At 45.9% G+C, this 21,333-nt stretch overlaps 2 protein-coding genes across 6 annotated transcripts in view; both read left to right on the top strand.

Annotated features, from left to right (window-relative positions):
- The window catches only part of Tdrd7 (tudor domain containing 7), a 62,263-nt gene extending 61,690 nt beyond the window's left edge, over nt 1–573 (top strand). For all 3 annotated transcript variants that reach the window (XM_070010212.1, XM_070010221.1, XM_070010231.1), the window contains one exon: nt 106–573. In XM_070010212.1, the coding sequence (XP_069866313.1) occupies nt 106–326 (221 nt within the window). In that variant the 3' untranslated portion in view covers nt 327–573. The remainder of the gene's footprint in view (nt 1–105) is intronic.
- Nucleotides 574–5,739: 5,166 nt separating this feature from the next.
- Tmod1 (tropomodulin 1) overlaps nt 5,740–21,333 on the top strand; it is a 75,082-nt gene continuing 59,488 nt past the window's right edge. The window contains exon 1 of one of the 3 annotated variants that reach the window (XM_070010305.1): nt 5,740–5,820. The gene's annotated coding sequence lies outside the window, so the exon portion shown is untranslated. Of the gene's footprint in view, nt 5,821–6,197; nt 6,278–13,329; nt 13,434–21,333 lie in introns of those variants that run through there. The other 2 variants (XM_070010315.1, XM_070010294.1) reach the window with 2 other exon arrangements.

Genomic DNA, 21,333 nt, shown 5'->3' on the forward strand with positions numbered 1-21,333 from the left:
GGGGACAATGCCTAGGCCCTGAGTCCAAGCCCTAGGCCTGGCCAAAAAAAAGAGGATTAAAGGATGGTGTGTTTTGAACCCTCACCTTTTCTGTTTTTCTCCTAGGAGTGAAGTGCAGCCAGTGGTCTGAGGAGGCTTCGATGGTGTTTCGAAATCATGTGGAGAAGAAAGCTCTGGTGGCACTGGTACAGACAGTTATTGAAAGCACTAACCCTTGGGACCGGAAGGTAGTGGTCTATCTAGTAGACACGTCGCTGCCAGACACTGACACCTGGATTCATGATTTTATGTCACAGTATCTGGTAGAGCTTTCAAAAGTTAATTAATCACTGCGTCTGAGACCTTGACAACTAATTCAGATTTTTTTTAGCAATAATAAAATGTAGTAGGCTTTAAAAAAAAATCTTATTTCTGCTACATGGCTCTGACTGTTGTGGGAGATTGGAAAGAATATGCTTATGTTTGATGAGAGATATTTAGCAAGTTTTGTTTTAACAGAGTTGACTTTTCAAAGAAAATTGCACTTGAATTATTACTATAATATTAGAATAAAAATGTTTATCAATGTAAAAACTGACTACCTTGTCATTTCTAGGTTTTATGGTCCTAAGATGAAATTTCATTGCCCGTGCCACTAATGTCTTCCTTGTGATACAGGGTCCTTCTCTGGGTTCTCTGAGTTCCATGCCTTAACTCTGTCCTGGGTTAATGGTATACCCCAAAGCAAGTAACCCCCAAAGCATGTGGCCTGGAGTCTTTGGCCTATCAGCATTGCCATAGGAGCAGCCAGGCAAACAAGCATGCCCTCACCCTGCATCTTGAGTGGTTCCTCATTGCCCAGCGAACTTAGACCCATGACTAGGCCTTTCCCACCTCCCCTCTTCTTCCTACTCAGCTCCACCCACAGAGGCCTTTATTTGGGCCCTGAACCTTACATATGTTCATCCAGGACTACTGATATTGTCACACAAGACTTGGCTTTTCTCAAAACTTGTCCATTCTATTCCTTGTGCCTGTAACGCCTTCTCCTGAACCAAGTTTTACACATCAATGCCCTGCCAGACCTCCCAGGCTGACCATGAAAACCTTTCTCTGGTGTTCTTTTCCAGTCCAATATATTTTGTTTTTGTTTGCTCATTTGTTTTTGTTTTTAGAAATGAGGGCTTGCTACGTATGTAGCTCAGGCTGGCCTTGAACTCCTAATCATCCTGCCTCCACCTCCCCAGTATAAGGATATATGTGGCACCCAGCTCTCCATTGTACTTTATGCCCACTCTGCTGCCACAACTAGTTGCCCTTCTACCTGTTACTCCAAGTAGATAGTGAGCACATACCCCCTCTGGGAGTATATAGTTTTATCAGTAATACATTGGTAAAAGCTTTGTGACTGGTTCTGGTTGCTGGAAGGTGAACATTGATGTGTATGCTAACATACAAGTCATGGCTCCACCATTGGTGGTTTCTGACTAGCAATGTGACATCACTGAATATTGATTTAGGAGATGTTCCTTCAAGGATTTTGTGACCCTGGATGAGGGTCTCTAGCATACCACTGCCTAATACCATACACATGGACAGAATGACAGTTTGCATGGCTCAGTATGTGCTTGCTACATGGTGGGCAGATGGGGAGATTTGTAAATTTGTAGTAGTGGTCTCAGGATAATGTGGAAGAGGTTTTGGATGAGAGTGGGATAATGCAAGTACAGGAAACTTGAATTTTTAAAAAATAAAATCGCTAGAACAAACCGTAAATGGGTAGAGAAGTTAGGAAAAACACTAGAGGCAAGCTTTAAAACCAAGGATGGTTAAGTTTGAGTGGAAGATTAAAATTTTGTTTTCTAAACACATAGAATTTGAGCTAATAAACCCCTCTATAGGAATGAGGCAGAAGCTCTACCACTCAAGCCCCTCTACTGCCCCTGGAGATTAATATTTCTAAAGTCATTTGAGAAAAATCTAGGAGAATGATAAAAGGAAGAGGAAAGACAAATTTTTTAAGTTGTTCATCTTCAACATGTAGGAGTTATTGCTAGATTTTAAGGTTTTTGTAGTTTTGTTTGTAGTACCCGTGTAAACGTAGTACCTTGCACTTGGATAATCAGGTGCTCTACCCCAACTCTTTTTGTTTTCATTATTTTTTAGATAGGAGCTCACATTTTTGCCCCAGGCTGGCTTGACTACTATCCTGTTTGTGTTTCTTTTTTTTTTTTTTTTTTTTTTTTGGTCGGTAGTGGGACTTGAACTCTGGGCCTGGGCGCTGTCCCTCAGCTCTTCAGCTCAAGGCGAGCGTTCTACCACTTGAGCTACAGCGCCACTTCCGGTTTTCTTGTGGTTTATTGGAGATAGGAGTCTCACAGTCTCTCCTGCCCGGGCTGGCTTTGAACCGCGATCCTCAGATCTCAGCCTCCTGAGTAGCTAGGATTACAGGCGTGAGCCACCAGCGCCCGGCCTGTTTGTGTTTCTTGTGTAGTTGAAATGACAAGTTCACACCACTGTGCCCACTTTTATTTACTAAAATGCGGTGGGTTTTGTTGTATTCTTTCTTTCTTTTTTTTTTTTTGCCAGCTGGACTGTTGCCTATACTCTCCAAATCTCTGACTGCCAAGTAGTTAGATTACAGGTGACAGCTACTGATGCCCAGCCTACTTTTTAAACTGATTCAGAATTCAAAAATACGTATGCCAGTGATTTCATTTGTAATAAAGTAAAAATATTCTGGTACATAAATATTTAAGTGAGATAAACTAGTGATGATTTTTATGTGTGTATGCTGGTAATATAATTTGAACTATGAGTCTCACATTCTTACTCGTGACTGACACTCTACCACTTCAGCTGCACCTTCAGTCTAGTATTTTGTGTGTGTATATACTAGTCCTGAGAATTGAAGTCAGGCCCTAGGCACTGTCCCTGGACTTCTCTGCTCAAGGTTAGCTCTCTGCCACTTCCAGGTTTTGTGTGTATATATACTAGTCCTGAGGATTGAAGTCAGGCCCTAGGCACTGTCCCTGGACTTCTCTGCTCAAGGTTAGCTCTCTGCCACTTCCAGGTTTGGAGGGAGTTTAATTGCAGGTAAGAGTCTCGCAGACTTGCCCGCCCAGGCAGTAGTTTTGAACTGCAGTCTTCACATCTCAGCCTCCTGAATAGCCACTGGCGCCCAGTCTAGTATTTTTGCTGGTTAATTGGAGATAGAGTCTCTCAGACTGTTCTGCTCAGGCTGTATTAAAATCATGATCCTCAGATCTCAGCCTCCTGAGAAGCCAGGTCATGATATCTTTATGATGGTCTGTTTCCCTAATACACAAAAAAAAGAGCAAAACTCAAATTTTTGTCTACAAGAAGAGTTGTTTTTTTTATTTTATTGGCTTTAGAAATAAGACACTATGTGAACATAAATGTAACAACCTGGTACTGAGTCGATTTGACACACAGATGAACCTGGTTTTACCACATACCATATTCCAAAGTCAGTTCCAGGTGGATTGGAAACCTAAACATGAAAAACGAAGATAGCATAGAAAAATACCTTTATAACTCAGGACTAAGAAAAAGTTCTTAAGCAGGACATACAAAGTACAGACTAAAAAAAAAAAAGTTATAGACAGACTATTAAAGACATTAAGGCAAAAGGTAAAGCACAGAGTAGAAGAATCTAGTGATATAGAAATGTGTTCACTAAACAAAAGACTGCAGAAGAAAAGTGGGCAATCAGTTGTAACATTCACAAAAGAGGAAATCCAACTGGCCAAAAAACATAAAAAGGTGTCAGCCCATAAGGACATAGAGAAACCCAAGTTGGAACCTCGTTGAGAGACAATTACTCATGTACCAGAGTGGCTGGAATGTCCAGCTCTTGTTTCTGCTAAGTACTGCTGAGAATGTGGAACTGCTGTTGATGACATTATAGGAGTCCATGGAGTTAGGCATGCTTCATGACCCAGCTCTGCAACAGTGTATGCCCTTCCTTGTACAGGAGGACACTGTGGAAGAATGTCACCAGTATTTATAATAAAATATGAATACCCTTAATAGGAAAATGGATTTTTAAAATTGTACTATATTCATATGATGAAAAAACTCTACAGCAATGAGGGAAAACCAACTATGGACACATGAAATATTATGGCTTAATCTCAGAAGAGTTGAACAATGGGGACAAACTACATGGGTCCAGGAAGAGAAAGTAAGGATATGAATAATGTTAAAGGGTCTCTAGAGAAGCTTTCTTGAGTACTGGGCTCAAACTAAAGGCACTAGCACCCACTGGGTTTTCTTGTCATACCTCCAGCCAGGCTTTTGCCCTAGCTGGTTTTGAATTGAAATCCTCTAGGGTCTCAGCCTTCTGAATAGCTGGGATTACAGTTGTGAGCTAAGAAAGTAAGCACCTTTAGGAAGAGTTGTGACCGAGAAAGCACAGGCTGGTTTCTGAGCCCTGGGGAATGTTTGCTGATTGGTGGTTGGTTTGCACAGGTGTTCACACTAAAATTTTAGGAACCTACATATTGATATTATAGGTACTTAAGTATTTGAGTCTGTAGCAAACATGTTTGAAAATTATAATCTGAAATGTGTATATATACATATTTATATGTATATATGTTTTTATAAAGGTCTCTTTCCCTAAAATAATGAAAGGAGCACAAAGATTGTCTACAACTTATGAAGAGATGGTTTCTATTTCACTGACTTAAAATACACACACATATAAAGAGCATTCTCATAATAGTTGAGTTTTCATAATATAGAAATACATTGTTGTGAAAATATTTTAAAATTTATTAGCTTACATTAGTTATATAGTGATGGATTTCTTTGGTGGTTACAATATATTCTAATAAATTTCACTCCCTCTTCCTCCCCCCTTCCCCAAAACAATTTAGTTTTGGGGGAACAGGCTTACTTTTATAGTTGCAATCAATCTATTTCAACCATCTGTGAAAATACTCTTAAATGACTGTTTTTCATTAGTAATCTCCACCAGAATTCAAGAGTTGATTTTATTAGGGTCTCCCCCACCAACAACTTCCTCATAACTATCCAAACCCAGACATTCCCCTACACCCCCTATGAATTCCTTTGCTAAGAGCCATTTGTTTATTAAAACACCCATAGTTTCTGTTTGGGTTTAAGTGGTTTGTTCTGGAAAACACATTAGCCTTTTAAGAAAGGGGAGCTTTTGTTGTGGTTATTTTAAGTGGCTATTTTGGACTCTCCAGTCTCTGCCATTCCGTGTAGAGAGAATGCATTTCACCCTGAGCTGGAATTGCGCATTCATCAAATGATAGTTATTAAAGTCTGGGCTCCGGCCAGACCCGGACGGGTGGAAAAGTGTGACGGGTCGCGGCTTTACCTCCATCCCCACTGAGCGCCTCCCACTAACTCTAGCCCCTGCGGGAACAGAAAATCTGCCCATCTTTTTCCTGGTAACTCAACATGGCTTAAACTCTTCTCTGGGATAGTGGGGAAACTGAGACTCAGACGGGGTCACGCACACACGCGCGCGCGCGCACACTCCCAGGGCTGCAGATCCAGGCTTTCGGGCGGTGAGGTGTCCCCCAGTCCCGCGCGCTCCCCACAGCGGGTCGGGCGGGGGCGACGCGCGTGCCTCTGCGCCCCTAGGGGAGGGGAGGTGGAAGGGAGGGGAGGTGGAGGGGAGCCGGCGGGCGGGGCGGGGCGCGGTGCCTGCGCGGAGCCGGGCCCGCCCCTGGCTCCCACCCGCCCGCTGCCGCTCGGGAGCTCGCGCAGCCCCGCGCTTCGCTCTCCCGCCGGCCGCCCGCGCTCGCCCCGCCGCCGCCCGCCTCGCCGCTCTGCGTCCCGGTAAGGCCCCCTACCCACACACACACCCTCTTAGGGTCCCCCTGGACTCGCGGGGCTCCCTGCCGCCGCTCCGGGGCCCAGCCATATCTGGGCAAAATATTCAGCTGTCGCCACCGCCGCCAGGAAGGACTGAGCGCGGCTCCCTCTATAAATAGCTGCCGCCTCGGGTCGCCTCGGGGCTGGGGAGCCCGGGAGTCGGGGTGCGGAGCCTGGCGCCCCGGAGCCCGGCGCGCCCGTCCCGGCCGCCCGGTGCGCGCGGCCCTCCCTGGCCGGGGCGCCCCGAGCACTGCACCTCCGCGCCATCCCTGTGTGCTCCTGGAGAAGTTGGGGCGGGAGGGGGGAAGCTCGAGAAGACAGCAGATTTGAGGGGTTCGGTAGTCCGGCGAGGAGGGTGCCCCGGCGCTGGCTGACGTCCGACGCGACGGGGCTCGGCGCCCGGAGGCGCCGCTGCGCGCAGGTGCGTCCCGGGACCTCCGCCCGCAGTTGGGGTGTCAGCGCTTGGGGAGCTGACACCGCGGAGCCCCGGGAAAAGTTTCCCCGACTGCGGCTGGGGAGGTGGCGGGACGGACGGCGCCGTCACACGCGTGTAGCGGCCGGGCGAGCGGGGCGGGGGGCGGGAGGCAGGAGCCCCTCGCCGCCCTCCACTCTCGGGGCGGCCTTCTCAGCACCCCAGTTTTCCCGCCAGCAGGGCGAAGCTAGGTTGGTTCCAATCCAGCGGCCGGGAGCCCCCGGGCGGGCGTGAGAGCTGCGGGGCGCGCTCTGGACCGCCTCGCTCCCCGCCCCTGTTCACCGGTTCACCGCTGGCTCCGGCCTGAGTTATTCAGCCGTGCCGGTTCAGGGGTGACACGAGTCTAGGGCCTTTGGCGGCTCCCCTAAAAACTCGAATCAAAAGTTGGTGTCCGCTAGGACTCAGAATAAACCGCACCTGCGGAGTGCTTGTGGACATCGTTTTGCTGAGAGGCCGGCATCGTCTTGGCAAAACAGTGAGAAAGCTTTAGATGGATCAATGAGCGGGTTCCCGCTCCGGCGCCCCCGGGCCTCAGTTTCCCCCGCTGTGTGACCCTGTGGTGTGCCTTCCGAGACGCGCCAGCCCCGTCCCCTCCTGACCCCTTGTCACGTCCACCCCCTCTGGGATGCCAACTCTCCTGGATCCAAGCCACTGAGCCAGACCCTGCAGGGTCCGCGAGAACACCCAGGGGACCCTCCCTCTCTGTCTCCCCACTGGCCCGCCATTTTGTTGTCCGTGCAGGGCCTCCGAGCCCCCTGTTCAAGGTCATACTGCGGGACACCAGGTTTGTGGTCACTGCGCACTTTTCTCTTGTCTCCCTGACCCTTCTCGTCATGCGGGAAGGCGCTGGGTGTTCTCTGAGCACCCCATCGTTGTCCCCAGTTTGTGATCTGCTTACTGTACAGGACTCTCCCTTGCTAGGGCCAGTAGCGCTCTCATTCTGAAGTTTCTGTTTGTTTCCACTTCTATGATGTTTTCGCTAAGCCATCTCAAAGCCTGGCAGATAAAAGAATTAATTGAGAAGAAAGAGAGCCAAACAGTAAGGTTCCCTTCAATTCAAGCCACAGGGCAAACAGGCTGAGTGAAGACTGGGAACATTCATTTGGGCGCATTATCTCTGGTGAGCTAGAGTTACATACCCACGTTTCCCACAGCTATTGGCCCTTGGGTTCCTAGCAGGCTAAGTGAAAAGCCTTCATCCTCTAAATATAGCCCCCGCCCTTCCCTTATCAGGGGCTCACACCTTCTCCCTCCTCCTGGGCAGGGTGGTTTCCTGCGGTGTAGCTGAGACAGAAAGCTGGGAGGTAGTACTGGCAGCTCTAAGTAATGGAAGTGGCTGGCCTGAAGATCAGGCCAATGACTTCAGCCTCACAGCTCACTCAGTGTGACCTTGAGCAAGGAGAGATGGACAAGATGGTCCCCAAAGAACCTGGAATTCAGAAGGCTCAGAATCTCCCTTGAAAGACCTCTAGCATGAAAAGAAAAGAAAAACATACCAAAGTGCCAAGAATGAGATCTAGGGCAACCATCTTGAGGAGAGCAAGGAGGGACTGCGTGGGAGAAAGTGGCTTCCAAGAGCCAAAGAGGAGCGCAGGGACAGTTACCTCAGAAAGATACAGGATGGTAAGACCTGGGAAGGGGCCACCAGAATTGGCACTGAATTAAAAGAATCTACAAGTACCTGGGCTGTATGCACCTCAATTTCCTCTTTTACAATGGAGTTAACCCCACTTCTCAGGGGTTACTGTGGGCAGGAGATGAGATAATTCAAGGATAGCATACCAGCCCATAGCTGGTACCCCAGTAGACTTGTGAGTGAGAGCAGAGGCAGGGAGCTCAGGTGGATACAGGCTCCAACTCAAGGCTTAGAAGAGTAAAGAGGGGAGGGAAAAGGTGGTAGGAGGTAAAACAAAGAAGAGACAGTGTTTCTGGTGTGAGGTGGTAAAGAACCCATGAGAGGGCCACAGAGTTTAAGAAAATCTAAGGGGTGTGCCTGTGGCAGGACTGAGGTCCTTAATGGCCTTCCACTGTCACCAGTTCTGCAAGTAGTCTTCACTCCTTGGAACCAAAAGGCTGAGCAAAACTAGGTAAAATGCCCAGGGGCCTTTGTGACCTTGTCTTGCTTATTTCTGAAATGACATCATCTATCGATGATGCCTGATAAACCCAGTCATTATGGACTCTTCCAGTCAATGTTTTGAATTTTCAGCATTACTAATGGACAGGCCAGGCTGCCAGCATTTCTAAAGAGGACAGTTCACTCTCCTTTCAAGCCGGAACACCAGATAAATCAATTATTTGGGTGCTAGGAGCCATTATCAGTTTAAAGCTATAGACTTGCCTTATTCATAGAATGACAAAAAAATTGATCATAAAAAATGCTGCAGTCATTTTTTTCTCTTTTCATTTGTAAACTCTTCTTGGTTAATAGGATGGACCTGTCTCTCTTTAATCTTAATGATCATGAAAGAATGAGCTCATCAGAGTCAATCTAGGACAAGGGTCTGGAAAGTTTTCTTGGTATTAGGAGGTGCTGAGTCCTTGTCTGAGGTGAAAATCTCAACACTCAAGCATTTCTCTCATTTCTCCTTTTCTTGTCTGTTTTTTGCTTAATTTTTTTGTTTTCTTTTTAACAAGGATGTTTGTGAGAGCTAGACTTGATCAAATCTGAGGAAGAAAGAGGGAGGGAGGAGACAAGCCTTCTCCTGTGTTTCCTTTCTCCTTTCATCCTCCCAGCTTCCCCACACTCTCGGCTAGTGATGTACTACCCCGAGGAACACCATCTAGATATACCTGGAAGGTTGTGAGCTGTGAGCACTGCCTATTTGCTCTGATGCTCAGAGGAGCAGAGGAAAGCAGAAGCACCTCCTGGCCTCACTCAGCCTTCTTCCTGGACTCACCTTTCTTGAGTGTCAACACTTCTCTTACCCTCAACCCTCGCAATCTTGTTCACACCTGTGGACCCCAACCACCTTACAACTTCCAAGTTCTTATGTCTAGCCTGGACCCCTCTGCCAGTCCCAGGAATCTATGCCAATAGTACATCCCAAAGACACTTCAAACCCAACAGGCTCATGGTTTCTCTTCCCAACACACACTGTCCAACTGGATGCCTAGCCAGAAGCCCACCCATTTCCTTCCCCACTTATGCACTTCCTTCGTGTGGCCACCAAGTCCTGTCGATTCTACCTTTCTTGACACTTCATCTCCCTTTCCCCACATCTACCACTGCAGCGAAGGCCTTCCTCCTCTCTTCCCCAGGCTACTGTTGGAGAATCTTTTTCTGCTGTGCTACAGTTAGCAGAGCTTTGTGAAGAAGAGCAGTGGCTGTGTCCACAACTCTCCTTTCAGGGAACTCCCTATTTCCTACTGAGTAAAGGCCAGGTTCCTTAGTAACTGACAAGACCTGGGCCCAAGTTTCTTTGAAATCATTACTAAGCCCTCCTCCCCAAGCTCTAGGTACCTTCTATTCATGGCATAAGCATGCTGTGTCTTCATGCTTCTCTTTCTTTGCCTCTGCTATTCCTCCTGCTAGAATGCTATTCTCCTTTTCTCAGCCCATAAAATTGAAATCTTCCTTCAAACCCAAGCTTCTTTATACCATATCTTTGATCCCTCTGTCCCCTCAAAACATCTGTCACAGTGTCCTCAGCCTGGAACCATTCAATGGTATCTGTCTCTGTGCAGACTGGAAGCTCCTTGATGTGGCTTATTTATTTTTGCTTCCTTGGTGTCTAGCTCACAACTCAGTCCTCAACACATCATTAGTGCTTTAGGTTTTAATGTTTGATCATTGAATGAATGAATGAATGAATGAATGAAAAGAGCCAGTAAGTGAAAGTTTTATCATCACATAACAGGCATGCTTACTATTATGAGAGCAGAGTGCATCACTCTTCTGCATCCTGGCAACTCTTGGTTCCTACTGGAATAATTTAATCCTGTGAAAGAGAAACAGCAGGTAGCATCACCTCTGTTTTTAATTGGTCAGTGAACCTCAATAGGAATTGCAAGTCATCTAAGTGGAGCGCGCTTTGCAGGGTTTGATAAGCCTGAGGAATGAATCTCCTAATGGATTCCAGCACTTCTCAGTCTTCAATGCGCATTTCAATCATTTGGACATTTTCAGAATTGCAGACTTTGATTCAATAGGCATAAGATGGGCTGAGATTACCAACTAACATCTAATGGGCTCCTTGTTAGACACATATTAGGTGATATGCCTAATAATTCCTAATGTGCTCTAGTGAGCATAGCAAGCTAACCCCCCCTTCCTGCCCCCACATGTGGAACACTGGTTATTACAATATTTTCTCCTGGGCTTTGCAGTCAAGACCATGGTTTGTAAAATCCACAAGTGAAATTATTTGAGCCTTGGCTCAAAATCAAGATATCTTGATTTTTTGATTGGCATGTTGCTTACCAGTTGGGTGTTTATGAACATAGTCTGCACACCTGCCTAGTGCTGGAGTGGGAGCTACAGACACTTGAAACCCCAAGACATTTAAAACCACTTGAGAGTACACAGCTTTGAAGGCGACAAGAGGGATGTGTGAAATCAGACTTTCTCCATGCACACTCAGGAAGGCTCATGCCTATAATCCTAGTTACTTAGGAAGCTGAGATCTGAGCATCATGGTTCCAAGCCAGCCCAAGGAGGAAAGTCTGATCTCCAATTAACCACCAAAAAGCTAGAAGTAGAGCTGTGCCTAAAGTGGTGGCACTAGCCTTGACCCAAAAAACTCATAAACAGCACTCAGACCTTGAGTTCAAGCCCCAGGGCTAGCACCCAATAAAACAAAAACTACTATGCAGCCTGGATGGTAGTGTTGCATGGATATGTGTGAGCATTTTATACTTCATTCTATTTATACCTAAAACAAACCTGTACAGACAATATGACTGGTAAGAGCAGAAAAAATCTGGGGATAGGGCAGAAACCTTGAAGATTAAGATCATGAAACTCTGAGGATCTAATTAATGCTTGCTCCAGATAAATACATCTAAACATGAAACAGCTCATATATTATTTCAGTGGCTCTAAGGTCTCCCAGAACCCCCTTCAAAATTATTGGTTAAGAATACATAGTCCTGTGCTGGTGGCTCATGCTTATAACTCTAGCTACTCAGGAGACTGAGATCTGAGAATCAGAGTTCAAAGCCAGTCTGGGCAGGAAAGTCCATGAGATTCTTATCTCCAATTAACCAGGAAAAAAAAAAATTAAAACTTGGAAGTAGAACTGTGGCTCAAGTGATAGAGCACTAGCCTTGAGCAAAAAAAAAAAAAAGCTCAGAGACAGTACCCAGACCTTGAATTCAAGCCCCAGGACCAGCAAAGAAAAAGAAAAAGAAAGAAAAAAAGGGAAGAGAAGGGAACTCACTACGGAAAATAAAAGAAAAAGCAGACCTGGCTGAAGATGGCAACTGTATTTGGACATTGGGCTCTGAGATGAGTCCTAGAAGCCAAGGGAAAAAGGGAGTTAAAGTGAATTGTGTTACAAGGAAGAACATCAGTCTTTCAGGAGACAGAAATGTTTTCTGAGCCCTAAGTCTCAGTGCATTGTCATGATAGGACACTTCATGAAAGAGCTAACTCCACCAACAAGTTCGGAAGCTTGGCACAGTAATTCAGAGCAGGGACGCTAGAATCATTTTTGGACTGCACGCCATGGAAGTCTGTAATTCTACCTTAGAGCATTAAGATATATATTTATACACACACACACACACACACACACACACACACACACACACACACACACGACCAAAGTAAAGAAGAAACAGAACATGGACTCTGAAGATCACCTCCTTGGGCTCAAATCTGAGCTCTACCAGGTACATACTGTGTGGTCTCAGGTATCTTTTTGCACCCTCTGAACCTTGGCTCCCCCCTCTGTAGTGCAGCGTTGTTGTGAGGGTTAACCTGTTGAGTGTGGCAGGCCAGGGACAGTGTCAGTACTAGGCAAGTGTGAGTTGTTACACTGTGGGAAGGCTGCATGGAGTGGCAATGCCCATGGTGTCCAGTCAGGTTGCCTATCCAGACTGATCTGACTCTATCACTTGCTGGCTATGTGACTCAACTACACTCTGTGTATTGGGTTAGGTGCCCTTCCCCACCAAGTCATGTCAACTTAGAACCCCAGAAGGGGATCTAACTTGCAAACAGGGTCTTTGCTTAGTTAATACAAGGCCATACTGTATGAGGGTGGGCCCTAAATCCAGTGGATACAGCAGACACAAGGGAAGACTCCTCGTGATGGAGCCTGAGGCTAGACTGAAGTGATGATATGCTGAGGGCTTCAGGGACTATAGGAAGTAACCAGAAGCTAGGAGAGAGATACAGGGCATATTCTCTTTCCTTCCCTGGATTTACCCAGGTTCTTGGTATCTTGGCATCTTGACTGGTTTTGTAGCCTTCTGAATGGCAACAATACATTCTGTTGTGTTAAGCCACCTGTTTGGTGGTTATTTGTTCTAGAAAATCCACACCATCATTGAAGTCAGATTTCTTTGTGCTCAAGTTCCTTCACCTGCAACATGGTGATGATTTAAAAAAAAATACCTACATCACAGAGTTAGTGCGATTGCAGGAAGTGATTCATGAAAAGAGTTTAGTACGGTGCTGGTTGTGTAGTCAGTACTAAATAGTGCACTGGAGGCTGCGGGTGTGGCTCAGCTCCAGAACACTTGCCTAACATGTGACAGTACCATACAGAGGTGGAGGAGGGAGAGGAAAGGAGACTTGTATAAGCAGGATACAGTGACACAAAGGGCTTATTAGCCCAAAGGAGCATGTCAACACAATTCCACTATTTGTCTTCATCGTAATTTATGTACCCAGTTATGTCAATCAGTTTGACAGGGTTTCTGGGTTTTAGAGTGATGGGGATGATGACGAAATTTCTACATATATTTTTGTACCATTCAGCCAGTAAAACTAACAGGGCAAATTCCTGGAAGTGGAACTGCTGAGTCAAAGGGTGTGGGCTCTTTGACGGACAGCGCTTAAATTGCCTTGAAGGAGGCACACCAGTGTACCCTGTCCTGTGCTGAGCCAACCAAGGTTGGCAGTTCTCAGGCCTTTCCATCTTGACCAGTTGGATAGGTGAGTACTTATGGATGATTTGTGTCTTGCTTACTATAACGATGCGTGAGTTTTGTTGCCTATGTGAATATTTATGTCATTTGTATTTTCTTCTTCCTCCTCCTCCTGCTTTCTTCTCCTTTCTCCTTTTTCCTCCTCCTTCTCTTCTTCCTCCTCCTTCTCTTCCTCTTCCTTTCTTCCTCCTCCTCCTTCTTCTCTTCCTTCTTTCCTTTCCTTTATTCCTTCCTCCTTCCTCCCTCCCTCCCTCCCTCCCTTCCTTCCTTCTTTCTCTCCCTTCTTTCCCTCCCTTTCTCCTGTCCTCCTTTCTTTTTCCTCCTCCTCTTCTTCTTTGTCTTCTTTTTCTTTTCTTTTTTCTGCCACGTGAACTGCTGCTCGATTTTTAGCTTTTTTTTTTTTTTTTTTTTGGTGACTAATTAGAGATAAGAGTCTCTCAGACTTTTCTGCCCTGGCTGGCTTGGCATGGCGGCCATCCTCACTTGTCAGCCTCCTGCGTAGCTAGGATTTTAGATATGAGCCACTTAGCCTGTATTTCTTTTTATATAGATTGACTATTCCTTTCCCCTTCTGTATTTTGTCACTTGTGGGCTTGAACTCAGGGCCTGGGTGCTGTCCTTGAGTCTCTTTGTGTTCAAGGCTAGCACTCTACCACTTGAGCCACAGAACCATTTCTGGTTTTTGAGTGGTTAATTGGAGATAAGAGTCTCACAGGGACTTTTCTGCCTGATCTGGCTTTGAACCGTGATCCTCAGATCTCAGCCTCTTGAGTAGTGAGAGTTACAAGCGTGAGCCACCTGCATCCAGCTCCCCTTCCTGTATTATTTTATTTTTTATTGTGAAAATACTGTACAGAGGGGTTACAATTACATGGGCAAGATAATGAGTACATTTCTTTTTTTTTTTTTGGGTCCGGTCGTGGGGCCTGAACTCTGGGCCTGGGCACTGTCCCTCAGCTCTTCAGCTCAAGGCTAGCGCTCTACCACTTGAGCCACAATACCACATCCGGCTTTTTTCTTTTTTGCTTATGTGGTGCTGAGGAATCGAACCCAGGGCCTCAGGCATGCAAGGCAAGTGCTCTACCACTGAGCCACCTTCCCAACCCCATGAGTACATTTCTTATCAAGCATTGTAGCCTCCTCCTTTGTTTCCCCTTCCCATCCCTTCCCATCCTCCCCCCGCCCCCCCCCCACGCAATCCTCCCCGCCCCCCACCAAGTTGTAAATTTCATTTTTCCACATAACGACTTGTACATCTCATTGTTGCAATCCCTTCCTGTATTTTTATGCACAGTTCTATTTTTGATATTGTTATTGTAAGAACTTGTTGTATATTAAGCAAATTACTCTTTTGTTCTATTTTTTCCCCATTTGTCATTTTCATATTGGTTTTTCAGAAAATACAAAACATGCTTCATCTACCTGCTGTGAGGCAAGAGGGTAAAGTTCCTGTTTGTCTAACAGTGTGAGAAGGGAGCACTCTGCAGCTTTTTCTGTTTTGTTTTTTTGGTTGGTTGTGGGGCTTGAATTCAGGGCCTGGGCGCTGTCCCTGAGCTCTTTTGCTCAAGTAGAGCCACGGCTCTACTTCTGGTTTTCAGGTTGAACCACATCCTTAAATCTCAGCCTCTTCAGTACCTAGGATTACAGGCATGAACCACTAGTACCCAGTGCTGCATGTTACTTTCATTCTACCAATGCTTTTGACTTATGGCTATCAAATCCAATAGTAATGTTAGTCATTCATTCATTTATTCCTTCTGACAGCACCTGAGAGATACAGGGCTTTGCATAGCCTCTAGAATAGGGCTGGTTGCCCACAAGGGGAGGGGCATAAGGCAATGCAATATTTCCCACAGAATTCTGATGCCTTTCCTGTTTGTATTATGATGTCTGCTTTCTTGGAACCATCTGGAACTGGTATGGAGGAAGATGAAATAGATGTGTATCCTAGTGAGAGTGAAGGTAGCCTGAACTCAGGGAGCTGTGGAGAGGTAGGGGGAGGAGCGCCATTGTGTTTGAAGCATGGTTGAGGTTGGTGGACAGGCAGCTGGGACAGAGAGGTGCTGTGGGACCTCTTTTCTGGAACCCTGCTGCTTACAATGATTCATGTGGTGACTCAGACATGGTGGTGACACCCCCCCATCCCAAGGGATGCAAAGTGGAGTCACACGTGCATGCCCACACACGACCTTTTCTAATTTAAACTGCTTGACAGTTTTGCCTGGCAGTGTGGACCTTCAACACTCAGTGTTGGGACTCACATCAGCTGCAGAAAGTGACAGTGAAACACTATGTTTAGCTATCCCACCGTGCTTTTTTAGAAGGTGCTTTCCTATGTGACTAAGAGAATGAGCTCAGGCAGGGAAAATAAAAGCAGACAGGCAGAATGCATGTCTTTTAGCCATAGCTGAGCCTCCTACCTTCATCACTCCATATACATCTTCTATAATAGAACCAGGCCTTAATGGGCCTTAAAGCTCATCAACTCCCCTAATACCCAGAGAAAATTCAACTCTCTCTGAAGGCTTCACATAGGGATCCATCATCGCCATTCACAAGTCTGTCTGTAATGACAGGTGCTTCCTACCTCTTGATTCAGCCCAATGCCTCCTTGGGTATCATTATTGTTAAAAAGCTCCTAATGTTGATTAGAAATCTTTATGTCAGTGATCTCAGTAATCCCTGTGGATAAAACCCACCATATTCTTCCTCATCCCCAGTCAACCCATTGGAGGGCTATAACCATATTCCTCCTGAGCTCTCCCCTGTTTTATTTATGGTTTCTTGCATACCTTCTCTGATGCCTTTTGCACCACTCAAGAGAAGGCCCATTTTGCTGAAGAGATGATCTGTGTGATCAAGGGCAGTCACAGGGAAGTGCACAATGAGATGCCATCAGAATGGCTAATGGAAAAGTACTGACCCCACCAAGTGTTGGTAAGAATGTGGAACAACTAGGATGCTCACACCTTGCAGGTGATATAAAATTGGACTATTATTTTAAAAACTATTTGGCACTATCTACTGAAAGTTCTTGTATGACTACCTAGTAAATTCTACTTTGGGGTACATATTGTTTTTTTTAAGTACATGAATATTTCTACCATATCCCATATTCATAACACTGATTGTAATTTCTAGATACTGGGAATGACCTAAATGCCCATTAATGATAAATAAGTCAATTATAGAATATCTGTAGAATACTGTGCAATAGTCAAAAAAAGAAGAAACTTGTTACAGTCAACAGCATGAATGAGTTTCACTGATAAAATGTTGAGTGAAAGAAGCCATGCCTCAGACTGTGCTCAGTTTATCTGTGGGTGTGATCAGAGTAGTAGTTACCTTTGAAGTTGCTTAACTGGAAAAGGATATGATAGCCTTAAGGAGAACTGAAAATGACCTCTCTCTTCATCTGAGTGTTAACATAGCTTTATAGATGGTAATAGTTCATTTAAGACTCATGCTGGATGGAATGTATATAATCTAACCTATTTAAGAAGAAAAAAATAGTGTCTCCAAAAAAATATTAAGAGAAGGATTCCAGCACAAAGCTGAGGGGTCACGGCCCTCGTCTGGCCATTATACTTTTACTAATCCTGCTGAGATCTCCCTCTGCTGATTTATGCTGGATGGTTCATCACTGCAGAGTCCTACCTCTTCTGAGGCTGCTCAGCCACATCTATCACTCCACAGCCTGTAGATTTGGTTCATTGGGTCTGAGACCGTGAGGGGCAGAAGGAAGGCAAAAGAAGCCAGTGATGTGAAGTATGTCACCATGTCTCAGGTCACCTCCCTAGAACACATTTGAGTGTCATGGCAGAGGACCCAGGAATCCCAGAAGTAATCACTGCTGCAGGCCTTGAGGCTATTAGAGCCAGGGCAGAGCCCACCCAGGTCTATAGGAGCCCTGGTCTAGGAGGGCTCTCATCTGTAACAGGCTGACTTAGATGCAGGGTGGTGAATGAAGAAATGACACACATAACACCATCCAAGAATATCTTTCTTATCTTCCCAACTTCCTTATAAGATTCCTGAATCCTGGGGTCTCCCTTTACATCTCTGTGTCTCCCACAAAGGCCTAAATTGCCTTGCACATAATGAATGATCAGTAAATGATCACCTAATAAATCCGGTCATGGAACCTGAGATCCACAGAAGTGCAGCTCAAGGTCATACAGTGTAACTCAAGGTCACACAGCCAATCTTTAACTGTAGTCAGGACTCATAACCAGCCTGGACTCCCTAGGCTGTCCCTGCTATTACATAGTGCCTCAGCTTACTCCTGCTCCCAGAGACTAGAGATTCATTGCAATGAGTTGGAAGGCACAGGAAGGAAAAGGACCATCGCGGGTATGAGAAGGACAAGAGTGACTCTGGAGCCTTCAGGATGGGTGGCCCTGGGCATAGAGTTGGGAACATCTTCCACTCCCTCACAGGTGCACAGAATCCTGCTATCCAAACCCTGCTGACCCTGTGCTTGGTTGGTTGCCTTACCATTGCTGCCTTGGAATTCCTAGTGAGCTCATCTTTGACTGTATAGTTATATACAATCCCAGTGAACAGTCTGCAGTCCCCAGATTTAGAAGCTCAATCCACAGGATGTGCCATGTCTTGCCTCTCTGCTTCTAGGGATGGGTTCTTGGTTTCCAACTCCCCTAACCCCAGGCCTCCACCAAAGTCCTCCCTTCTCTCTTACTCCTGCCCAGCTACCATAAAGGTGCTCTGTACCTATTTCTCTGATATCTTCAGCTGGAAATGCTCCAGGGCTTGCCTCTGTTACTCATATTCCTCTGAGTCAGGTCCCCAGAGGCTTGGCCTATAGATGACAATCCCTTTGTATTGCAAGCTCTAGCCCAGGACACTAGGAACAGGGAATGAAAGCCTGTGTCAGAACAGTGGCCATCAAGAAGGGGAAATGCCCAGAAGATCCACACCTTGCTGGAAGCCTCTATCCTATGTCTAGCAGGAGAGAGAGAAACTGGCAGCCCATGATGTCACAATGCACAAAAGTTGACTTGGTGCATTGAGACACCAAACAATAAGCAGATTAAGAGAGACAATGAGAGAAAGGAAAATCTTTACATTTTGGTACCTTCCATCTTTTTTTCCTGCTTCTTGAACAAAGGATCCTATTAATTGGTTTTTTTGGGCCCAGCTCTGCCACCTCCTGCAGGATTTTAGAAGATGGCCTGAGATTTGAACCTTCATGGCTAGGAGAGCTTAGTTCCTTTCTGTCCACTTTCTTCCTCTCCTGTCTTCTGTCTGGACCCCATCACAGGTGCCAGTATGCCCAAGGACATGAAACTGTAGGTCTCATGTTGTTTTGATAATCTGTGAAGGTCTCTGCACATCAGAGGAATGACTATTGGCATAACCATTGTGTCGTACTTTGTGACCTTTCTCTAAACACCGAGGAAGTTAAGCTCCTCTCAAACTTGCATTGGCTACTTGTCTACCCCCTTCCTCACCCACCTTAGTGCTGGCACATTTCCTCCCCTTGCTGTCTGCTGACCTGAGTAGGGTTTGCTTGTCTTCTCTGCTCCCAGGGATCTATGTCCCCAACTGACAATTCAGCTCAACTCTTCAGTAAATTCACCCTTCCTCTGAGCCAGGCCAGAGCTGGGCACTGAGATGTGGTGGTATCAGATATAATGGCAGGTGGCCCTCACCAGCTCCACCTGGAAGCATAATCAGAAACCTCAGGAGCAGATGTGGAAGAACTGAGCTGTGAGGCTTTCTAAGACTGGAGGGCATGGAAGTAGGCAGAGAATGGTCCAGGCTAAGGATCAGCATAGCCTAGGACTGAAATCTCAAGATTACGTACCAATGGGGGTGGGGGGGTGGGGGGGGGAGATCTGGACAACCAGAAGAAAGGGTGTGCTGTGATGTGATTAGAAATGGAGATGGCCTAGGGGCCACCAGATCTTAAATGGTGTCAAACTCTAGGAGGAATTTGGTCTCTGTTATAATAAGGCTGTTGCTGGTTGGAAGCTGCATGAAAATGATTTTCACCTCCATCTTTAGACGAAAGAAGAACTGAGGCACAGGGACAAGCCAAGGACTGTTAATAACATAGTTAATAAAGAGTAAGTGCCATGAGAATGGAGAACGGGGCAGATAAAGGGATGTTAAAGTGCCAGATGCTGGTGGCTTACACCTATAATCCTAGCTACTCCAGAGGCTAGCTACTCTGGAGGCTAGCTATTCTGAAGGGATTGAGATTCAAAGCCACCCAAGGCAGAAAAGTCTGTGAGACTCATCTCCAATTAACTACCAAAAAGCCAGTCAGATTCAAGTGTGGCTTAAGGGATAGAGCTCCAACCAGGCAAGAGTATGCAAGGTCTTGGGTTCGAGCCCAGTGCCAGCCCCAACATAACAAACAACAAAAGATCTTTAAGACACAGTATTTTTTCAGTCACAGAAAGATCCCAAGTGTAAGGATTCACTCCTATGAGACAGGAAAATGGTGGTTGCCAGGGTCAGGCGGGGACATGTTGAAAGTTGACGTTTAATAGGTGCACAGCTTCACTTGGAGTAGGAAGAAGGCATTCCAAGGATGGATGGTTGCATAAGAAGATGAGAAGCATCTGAGAACACTGAGGGTGGGAAGAAAGGAAGAGCACAGAGGAGCAGGATCCCTGCTAGGAAACTCGATAGGAGGGGCCAGTGAAGAAGGAGAGAAGCCAAGATTTGGGGCTCTTGTTATTTGGTTTCAAGAAGCAAGAGCCCATTCCCTTCAAGGTGCCTCTTGTTAGTTGGCCTAGATAAGCAAGGGCCCATTCTAGGGTGCACTGTGTGTGGATCACAGGGCCAGAGAGCTCATGGGAATTCAGCTGGAGACATCTGGGACCCCAGTCTTCTTCCTTGGCGACTGAGGATGCAGGAAGTGTCCTTCTCACTAGGATTCTTGCTATAGGACTTTCTGTATAGTCTCAGCTTCCACCTGCTCTTCATGGTCACCCAGCTTCTCTCTTCCCCCTACCTGTAGCTCCCCTTACTACAAGCCTCATTCTCTTCATATGGTCCACATCAGTCCTTTTCAGGGTTGAGTCGTGTAAACTCCACCCCACCCCCTGAATTTGCAGCTGTGAATATGACCTTATCTGGCAAATCTCTGCAGATGATCAAGTTAATGTAATATCATTAAGAAATCCTTAATTCAATATGATTCCTGTCTCTTTTTTTGAAGGGGAAAATTCGAACTCAGCCACATATATGGGGGAGATTACATATGTGTCTGACACAGAGAACAAGTCAACTCTAAGCCAAAGTACACCTGAATCTACCAGAACCAGGAGCGAGGCCTGGAGCAGATTTGCCATCAGAGCCCATCCCATCTTGCTTTGGGGTTTCCAGACCTCAGAATGGAGCAGCTGCACATTTCTGTTGTTTCTAACACTCAGTTCATGGCATTTTGTTATGGTGGTCACAAGAAGGAATTCATTTGTCTAATTCATTTGGCTAATCCCATTCCCAACCACACCCCCATCTTCTCCCTCTTCCTTCTTCTCTTTACTCTTTTGTCTTAAGCTACTTCAGATGCCATTGCAGCCAATCAATTGGCTGGTTGTTCTGGAGCCAGGTACCCACTCTGTCCAATCAGCTGAGAGTGGAGTGATAACATGTGATATAAAGAATAGCTGCCTGAGAAGCACCCCTGTTCAGTGGCCAGGGAGTTACAGGTCTCTTGTGTCTCTGAAGCTAAAGGAAGAGAGAGTTCAGGAGAGGGAAATAGACAGCACTATCCTGGGATACAGGATTCATAAAAAAAAAAATCTCTGTAGCCAAATTGTCTTCCCAAAGAGAAGACAACATATAAAGGATTAGTTTTGTAAGCCAACTTTTCTTTGCCCATCTTTAAGATGTTCCCTGGCTGAAATAAAGGAAATGGCATAACTGGGAAA

The sequence above is a fragment of the Dipodomys merriami genome, unplaced genomic scaffold (assembly GCF_024711535.1).
Source record: "Dipodomys merriami isolate MVZ:Mamm:240054 unplaced genomic scaffold, mDipMer1.0.p SCAF_11, whole genome shotgun sequence".
NCBI classification, from domain to species: domain Eukaryota; kingdom Metazoa; phylum Chordata; class Mammalia; order Rodentia; family Heteromyidae; genus Dipodomys; species Dipodomys merriami.